Source organism: Lipotes vexillifer, unplaced genomic scaffold (assembly GCF_000442215.2).
Source record: "Lipotes vexillifer unplaced genomic scaffold, Lipotes_vexillifer_v1.1 scaffold1306, whole genome shotgun sequence".
Lineage (NCBI taxonomy): Eukaryota > Metazoa > Chordata > Mammalia > Artiodactyla > Lipotidae > Lipotes > Lipotes vexillifer.
In genome coordinates, this window is record NW_006786512.1 from 1,964,377 (window position 1) to 1,973,852 (window position 9,476).

Below are 9,476 nucleotides of genomic sequence, written 5' to 3' on the forward strand. Positions count from 1 at the left end.
TTTCCCTATATTAGAGTAACAATTCATGTTTCACTTCAGTCTCTTGGCATTTTAAATAAACTAAAGATATTTAAATCTATCCTTTATACTGAAATCTACACTGAAGTATAGTGCTTCAAATCCAATTCTTATCTTCTTAAGGTTATTGTCCACCTTTGGAGAATCAACCTTGAATTTTTTCTGACCGGCATTAAATATACAATTTTTCAACTTATACCAAAGAATATAGTATCTTACATGCAAATTAATTTTACAATGCAGTCATTCGTAGGTATCCCCAGGGGATTGGTTCCAGGACCCTACAGATACCAAAATCCCCCATGCTCAATTCCCTTACATAAAATGTATACTACAGGCAGCCCTCCAAGGATGCAGAACCCACAGATATAGAGAGACAACTGTACTGGCATTTTGTCTCTTCTTCATCCTTAAAATAAAAAGTCAAATTTATGGCATCTGAGTATTTTTTTAACAAAATCTTAATAAGAGCAGATATTCAACCATAAGTGAACAGCTTTCTAGTTCAAGAAATTCCTTGAAAATACATACAACTACTCAAATGACAAGTCTGAGTAAATACTACCCAAGAACCTCCTTCTCCAGAAGCTAAATAAAAATAAACTACAGTACCACTTTTCCCAACAATGCAGGCCATTAATTGAAGGGAAATCCCCAAACCTAGGACAAAATGATGTACTTGAACTTTTTTGAGTAAACCTAAGGTTAAAAGCATATATAAAAACTATTTCTGAACACTGAAACAAGAATACTAGACTTTCATAATATAAGCTAAGACTATAAATGCTTAGAAGAAGGCAGTACATTGCACTAGAAAGGAAAAAATTCATAACTGGGTTCTAGTCTAGCTAGAACTATGGAATTATGTGTGATTTAGAGCAGGACCTTATGGGAAAAATATTACCTTGCAGGATCATAAGAGCCTAAAGAAAGTGTTAAGCTTCATAAACTGTAAAGCACTATATAATCCTATAGTATCCTTATGATAACTAAGATTATGAAGACAAATTTGAAAAATATCCAATTGCGCCTAGCATAATGATCAATAAATACTTACTGAATGAATAAAAGTATTCTATTTTAAAATTATTGCAAAGGGAATGATAGGAAAAATGAATGAAACCGACCTTGAGATTTTACCGTCTTTAATGAAAAACTCTACACCAATTTTAAACCAATTCCACAATGAATAACCCCCCAATATTTCAAAACTACAAAGCCTACTAAAACCATTCATTTGTAAGAGAAATTTCATCAGCAGCATACCAAAAAAATAGGTAAATTAGAATCTGAGACCAAAAAAAAGTTGTAAGAATGTGTGATGGGGCTTCCCCGGTGGCGCAGTAGTTAAGAATCTACCTGCCAATGCAGGGGACACAGGTTCAAGCCCTGGTCCAGGAAAATCCCACATGACATGGAGCAACTAAGCTCGTGCACCGCAACTACTGAGCCTGCGCTCTAGAGCCCATGAGCCACAGCTACTGAAGCCTGTGTGCCTAGAGCCCTTGCTCCAAAACGAGAAGCCACCGCAATGAGAAGACCATGCACCACAACGAACAGTAGCCCCTGCTCACCGCAACTAGAGAAAGCCCACACACAGCAACGAACACCCAACACAGCCATAAATTAATTAATTAATTTTTTAAAAATGTGTGATGTTAGGCTACTGGAAACACTACAAAGGGAGGGAGACATAACAACACATAACCCAGGCAAGAATTAGTATTTGGTTTGGATTCAAGATAACCCTCTTCATTAAGCCTAGACATTAAAAGAAAAATCCACCAGTGTTTCTCTCAGTAATTCTAAAATTCTTATTGACAAACAAAACACCTATTAACATGGACACTGGCATTACTAAAAAAGGTTGTAATTGAAGGTAATCCGAGTTTCCCTCCGTATACAAACACATAATCACATGGTAAAAAAAGACCACATCCAAGAGTAGCCCTGGGACACTGCTATAGCAAATTCATTACAAGGGCATTCTCCACTACAACCAGGCATAAAATGGGGACACACACACACCACCCAACGATATCTTCTCCATAACACCTGTGTAAAGGAAAAAAATAAACTTCATACCAACTTATTACATCACATCTAGAAAGGATTATTAACCTCTCAGTTAATGGCTTTATGAAAGCCAGAAATGGGCAAGGAAAGAATACAACTGGAAACAAGTGTGAAGCTAAGGTGAAAACAAACTTAAGAACCACTCTTAGGCAAGTATTAAAGTTTCTTAAAATCTTCAAAGGAACAGTAAAGAACACAGACTGCAGATACAAAAACAATTACCTAATGAATTCCTTACAATGACAGTGTAAGTCTTATTTGAAATAACAGCCAAAATAACCTTTTTTTGAAATAAGCTATTATTCACTTTGCAGTTCACCAACATTTACGTAGTAAATGAACACTAAATTTACAAGTTAAACGGAAATTCAGGCAATGCCTTTCATAATATTTACTTGTTCAATTTATTACACTAAATTACAAACGAAATAAACAAATTAGTAATTCACAGGTTCACACAAATGTAGATTGGACAAGTTAATATCTCATAAAGGTCTACTTTTTCTTTTTTTAAATAAATTTATTTATTTTATTTTTGGCTGCGTTGGGTCTTCGTTTCTGCACGCGGGCTTTCTCTAGTTGCATTGAGCGGGGGCTACTCTTTGTTGCGGTGCGCAGGCCTCTCGTCGCAGTGGCCTCTCTGGTTGTGGCTCACGGGCTCTAGGCATGCGGGCTTCAGTAGTTGTGGCACGCGGGCTCAGCAGCTGTGGCTTGCGGGCTCCAGAGCGCAGGCTCAGTACTTGTGGCTCACGGGCTTAGTTGCTCCGCGGCATGTGGGATCTTCCCGGACCAGGGCTCGAACCCGTGTCCCCTGCATTGGCAGGCGGATTCTTAACCACTGTGCCACCAGGGAGGCCCAAGGTCTACTTTTTCTATACCTTGATCTATTACTAAAACTACACAACTCTTAATAATAAGTATAAAAGAGTCTTGCCATCAAACCAATTCTGAGAGTCCACTCTGTGGGACATTACAGGTGAGACTGCTTTGTGATTAGACCTATTCAGCTCTGTACTGAGGGTAACCAAACGCTCTTGGCCAGGATCCAGGATGAACACATATCATACTCTTAACAAATTCTAAATTGAAAATATGTAAAGCAAATCCGCAGTACAGCTATTGGCTTTTCAATGCCCTTTTATTCTTAAAATGCCAAACTAGGGCTTCCCTGGTGGTGCAGTGGTTGGGAATCCGCCTGCCAGTGCAGGGAACACGGGTTCGAGCCCTGGTCTGGGAAGATCCCACATACCGCGGAGCTCCTAAGCCTGTGCGCCACAACTACTGAGCCTGCACTCTGCAGCCCGTGAGCCACAACTACTGAGCCCACGCGCCACAACAACTGAAGCCCACACTCCTAGAGCCCACGCTCCACAACAAGAGAAGCCACCGCAATGAGAAGGCCTCGCACCACAACGAAGAGTGGCCCCTGCTTGCCTCAACTAGAGAAAGCCTGCGCGCAGCAACAAAGACCCAACGCAGCCAAAAATAATAAATAAATAAAAAATTTTTTTAAATGCCAAACTAAACTAGTATAAAGTTGCATTTTATGTGTATATTTCCCCTTGGTTTTAAACACAACAATACTATATGCAATGTGGTATCCTGAACTGGATCCTGAAACAGAAAATGGGCATTTGTGAAAAAATGGTGATATCAGAATAAAGTCTATAGCTTAGCTAATAACACTGTATCACTGTTAATCTCCTAGTTTTGACAAATGTACCATGGTTATATTAACATCAGAGGAAGCTGGGTGAAAGGTAAAAGGTACCTCTCAGTTCTATCTTTGCAACTTTTGTATAAATATGAAATAAACCCAAAATAAAATTTTTAAAAAGCACAGCTCCAAAAAATCTCTCCCTAAACCTCTCATAATTCCCAGCAATTTGAATAAAGTAACATTATCCAAGCACATTTTTAAGTGGGGAAAACTACTATGAAATCACCTAAATTCTTTCATTTTCTGAGATGTCCATGTCTAAAATTCATCTTTGAACTGGAAAAATAATTTTCCCATTCGCTAAGGCAAACATACTCAAGCAGTCTTACTAATTTTTACTCAGTGAAAAATGTTATGCACAGGTACCAAACATACAAAGAAAAAATGCTCAGACTGATTCTGGTTCATGTTCATCTGGCGGGAAATGTGATGTCAGTAGAGATTTGGCAGTTCAGAGGAGCTGAAGAGGCATGGAAACAACTTCCCTACAAGTATATGGCCACAGCAGGGTAAGGTTGGAGACAGTATTCTATTCTTTGGTTGAGACTCACGTACATATACATATTTTTTACCTGTAACTTCCTCCTTCACTTCTCTCCTCCCCCAATCACTGAACTGATATCTAAAGACTTGGTAAGTTGCAGTTACAAAAAGTTTTTTGTTCTATTTGAAAGACTTAAAAAGATAAGTAGAAGCAATCTGCTTTGCAATTTTACTCATGGTTTTTAAGATAAGCAATGGTTTTTAAGATAAACTTTTTGTGTGTGTGGCACTGTGGGCCTAACGGGATATAGTTCATAAAAGAGGTTTAACAGTCCATAAATTTGTTTACAAAGTAACAATGCCTCTCACATACATGATTTTAAGCCTTTACATTTTAATCTGCTTACAAAAGGACAAAACCTAAAGTCATACTTTTAAGTCATTAAATCTACTCACATCCCTCTACAGTATAATTTCAAACACTAAAATTAAAAATACAATATTTAATATAGCTTAACATTCGCTTCACTTTTAATGCCTTGGAATACTAAGAATTTCCTGCAGACTACACCAAATATCAAACTTTTTTGTCCACAGTGACAATTCAAAATATCACGACACAAACCGATTCCCATAATCCACATTAATAAAAAAAAAAACACGCAAAAATGATGGGAGAAGTTTCAATTATTTTAATAAGTGAACGCATCTACATGTTAAACTAACGCAACAACCAAGATTCAAACGAATATAAAATTCACAAAAATCTTAGAAACAGTTTATAGCTAATTGGTATGAAGCCCTCCTGTAACACTGGCCAGCTCCTCCCCCTGCCCCCGACAAACTAAAAACCCTATAAAGAGAATCCCACCACATCTTATCAGACTGGCAATCACAATAAAATGAAAATATAGCTTTGCCAACCAAATTCAACTAAGTATGGTATGCATTAGCATTCATGTAAATATTGATATAATTCCATACACGTACTTTTGTTTCTAACACTGGTATACCTATTCAATTTCAAGAGCCAAAGTACTACGTAACTTCGCCGATTTCAACGGTCACTTAAACTCCATTTATGAAAAATTACTGTAAATTTAAATAGGCTGCAAAAACTAAAATTCGACAATTTAGAATGGCCATCAAAAAAGCACTCAAAAAGTATTCAAGTGGTCATTCTTGTATACAAGAGTAATTCAAAGAGTAAACCTCCGTTCCTTTTTTAAAAAAACGATTTAACACTTAAATCAGTAAGATCTAGTAACTTCCAGCAGGAAAAGCCCCGAGTTCAAAAAATACTAGAAACTGAAGACACTGCCTCCGTAGCTGATACTATCTATGGCCGATAGGCTGTGCCTGAAATTTCCGTAGCGCTCGGCGAAGGAGTTTTCAGCACTGATATGAATTGCTCTAACATCCATTTTGGAGTCCTCTACCCCCACCCTCTCAGACTTCATTTTGTAGTGAATTTGGATGGAGGTGCCGCAGTGACAATGTAGAGAAAGCCTGGTCTGGCTTCTAATCCGAACAAGCATGCAAAAGAGGAGGAAAGGGCACCCCGGCCGCGCGACCGTCCCTCTCCGGGAAGGCGCGGGCGCCGGGGAGGCCTTTCGGGCGGGATGGCGGGCGCGCCGCGGGCCCGGGATGGCGGGCGCAGGGCCTCGGCGGGGGCGGGCCGCGCGCGAGACTTACCGCTCCGGCGGCGGCGGGGGCCCCGGCTGCGGCAGCCGCCTCCTCCTCGTCGTCGCCCGGCGATGGTGGCCCTATCTTGCTGCAGGTAGCGGCCAGCAGAGCGAGCGGTGACGGCTGAGTGTCCTACCCCCGATGGGCGGGTTCAGAGAGGGAGACAGGGGGAGGGGGTGGCGGTTAGGGCCGGGCCGCGCTCGCACAGGAAGTGCGACTCGGGCCTCACAGGCTGCACCCGGGCGAGCGCCAGCCCGCGCTCTCCTCCTCCTCCTCCTCGCCTCCGGCTCGCGCCCTCCGGCTCGCACGCACACGGGCTCCGCCGTCCACGGGAAGGCGGGCGGCGGGCCGCGCGCCGGGCCTCCACCTTCCGCCCGGAACCCAGCCCCGGGAGGGCGCAAGCTCTCTCTCGCTCGCTCGCTCGCTCTCGCTCTCTCGCTCTCTCTCTCGCTCTCTCTCTCGCTCTCTCTCTCCTACTCTATCTTCTGCGCTTCTGTCCCTGTTTGGTGCCTAACTACTGATTCTATTTTCTCTTTTGGAATCTTTTCTGTCCTCATACGATTTTGTTACTTGGTCTTCTCAGTGTGATTCTAAGATTTTCCAAATCACGAGTTTTCTTTCCATTTCTTGCTTTTTTTTTTTTCTCAGAAACGCTCCAAGAGGATAATCTGTCCCAAGGCTGATTCTGGGATCAAAGTCCCGAGACTTGGGCTGAGAGCTCAGACAGACTTACCAATACCCCATGAGGGGCTAGAATTGATGGTATCAAGTGCAATGCTAAAGTAGCCCTGGATGGTAAATTGCATTCCCTATTTCAGGGTTGTTGGAGGGGGTAGTTTTCTTTCCTCTTAATGAAAATAAGTTCTTTGTGGCTGTCAGAACATCCCATCTTCCTCTCCCCATCCCATCCTGGAAATCTACACCAGCAAACTCCAGCACAGGCAGGATGTGTGTATGTGCGTTCACATCGACTTCTGCATCCAGGTTCCCAGTGTGCTGTGTGAAGCAATCACTACCTTCACTCTACGGAGCAGGCTGAGTCCAGACGGGCTCAGTGAGCAATTGGTGGTCGCCAGCTGTGGACTATTTTGTGCCTGGTGCTATTCCTGCTTCTGGCCTTTGGCATGTCATAAAATGGGAATATGCCCAATGAAGTTCTGGACACACTAAGAGGATTTTCAACATTTTAAGTTGAAATAGACTTAATTAATAAGGGTGTCTTCAAAAATAATATTAGTTACTTTCTGTTTAACTTACAAAAATATATATTTTCACACCTGCTGAGTGCCAGGCTTCGGGCTAAATGTTGCCGTTACAGATTTTACAGTCTTGTGAGGGGATGAAGAAAAGAGTGATACGTGCTTAGAACAATAACCTAGGATGGTATAGTAGGGATTGCCTAAGAAGAGGGGCACTTTTCTAGAAGAGAATGGAGTAGACCTCTCTTAAAACAGGACAGTGAAGGCAAAACCTGAAGGCAATGATCCAGCTCAAATGATGCTAACCCAGGATCATCTTCTATCCAATGGGATGGTGCGGGAAGCGGCGGCGGACACGGCCGGAGCGGTCCGGGGATTTTTTTTCCTATTTTGATTGACTGTGCGGGAAACACAAAAGGTGGAGCCTCCAGCCCAAAAGGGGGGAAGAGGGTGACAGCCCGCCCGGAAGTTCCGCCCCTCTTCTCCGCGCTCATTCGCCACCACGCTCTTCGTAGGCAGTGCTCATTGGCCCGGATGCCCGTCCGTCCCTCGGCCAGGCAGCGCGCTTCCTGTTTGCCCCCCCGGGTGGAAGGGGAGAGACAATGAGCGGTCGTGGCGGCGAAGGTTCCCGAGAGCGGCTACGGCTCGCCTGTTACCCCGCTGTGGCCGCCTAGTTCGCCGGCTGCCGCTGCTAGGCCGAGGCAAAGGCCTCTTCCACCTTGCAGGCGCTCGGAGCAGGCCCCAGCAAGCTGTAGGGGGGCTGAGCTGGGGAGGAAATCCGTCCCCGGAGGATCCGGCTCCACTCGACGCTTCCTCCATCCCGGCGGCAGCCGGATCTCCCCAGGGCGCTCTCGGAGCCTCTGCTTCCCTGCGCTGTCAGGAGGCCGCCGCCGCTCAGCCCCGGGGCTGCTGCTGCGACCGCTGCTGCTACTGAGCAAACCGGGCCCGCCCCGCGAGCCCGGGAGGAGGGAGCTGGTATTGGGGGAGACACCCCCTCTGAGGCTGGAGGAGGATTTTCTCTCACACACGTTCAGCTCTTAGATTCAGTCTGAGGCATCTCGTTCCCATCCCCCTTAGCCCTTGGTTTCCCAACCAGTCTCCCACTTTTACGTACCCTGGAAGCAGGCATTTTAAGCAGAAAAGAAATCTCAATTCACCTCACAGATAGGAGAGCTTTCATTCTGGCCAGCGTCACCAAAGCAGACAAATATATTTCATTTAATACGTAGTGCGTATATTCAAAGGGACACAATCCTTTAAAAAAATGGTTTTTTCGGCCACATAATCATTTTGTTGCACAAACATAAATTATTCCCTGCTTCTTAATCGTCTTGGTAACAAGTGAAATATCTGAAAAAGCCCATCAATAATTGCCAGCATTTTTAAAATAGTGAATCTCAGCGAAGTTTTTTTTTCTTGGAACATTTTAGTTACACTTTAATTAAAAATCCCGTTTCGCTTACTGGATTAGGTTAACACTCCTTTGCTCTTTGGCATCCTTGACATCTTGATGTCATCCTGGGTGGGAGAAATACTCAAGTTTTGTGTGTGTGTGTGTGTGTGTGTGTGTGTGTGTGTGTGTTGCCAACTAAGAGACATCACTGCCTATAACCTTTAGATCTAATTGCCAAGAGGGAGGTTAAGCTCAAGAGGTAGAAATGCTGTCCACCATACGCTTTTTGTTAGAAATCTGACTCCAAGAATTAGTGTTCCAACTGTGATTATTATATTTGTTTCGTAAATAAAGTTGTGCTGGGGGCTGGAGTTGTAAAGCCCAAGCACTTGAACTAGATTTTGTGTGCGCTAACTGAAAAGAATTTAAGAATTCTTTTATGAGAGACAGAGCTTGCATCTCAGTTTTTATATTTTCATCTTCTCATAGGATCAGAAACATTGCATGGTTAATGGGCACTTAATTGTACAAAAGATGGAATTTCCAGGGAAATGACCTAAAAACCACAAACATGCAAAAACAAGACTTGAAATTCTAAATCTAAGAGTGAAGTTGATGTCTTCTAACAGTGAGAACTTTTGTCTCATAAGTAGAAGAATCACTTTTTAAAGTAAGTTGTATAAACCCTCCCTGTACCATTTTACACTTAAATTCTAAAGGAAAATTAAAGTGTTATAGAATAAGCTGATTTTTGAAGAAGGAAAAGGGATGGGAGGCTTCAGGGGAGGACAAGTGAAAACAAGTGGAGTGGGAGAGAGGGAGGGAAGTCACAGTATTGTCACTCTACTTACATGGATGTAGTGGATAGAGAATAGCTCTTTCCCCAGAAGAGGAAATTCAG

The 9,476-nt window shown here is 43.1% G+C and overlaps 1 protein-coding gene across 1 annotated transcript in view; it reads right to left on the reverse strand.

The window, feature by feature from the left end:
* SP3 (Sp3 transcription factor) overlaps positions 1 to 9,476 on the reverse strand; it is an 82,678-nt gene that overhangs the window by 57,446 nt on the left and 15,756 nt on the right. The window contains exons 2-5 of the mRNA XM_007458852.1: positions 7,839 to 8,154; positions 7,455 to 7,751; positions 6,213 to 6,350; positions 5,993 to 6,115 (exon numbers count right to left, since the gene is read on the reverse strand). Of these exons, the coding sequence (XP_007458914.1) occupies positions 5,993 to 6,115; positions 6,213 to 6,350; positions 7,455 to 7,751; positions 7,839 to 8,154 (874 nt within the window). The remainder of the gene's footprint in view (positions 1 to 5,992; positions 6,116 to 6,212; positions 6,351 to 7,454; positions 7,752 to 7,838; positions 8,155 to 9,476) is intronic.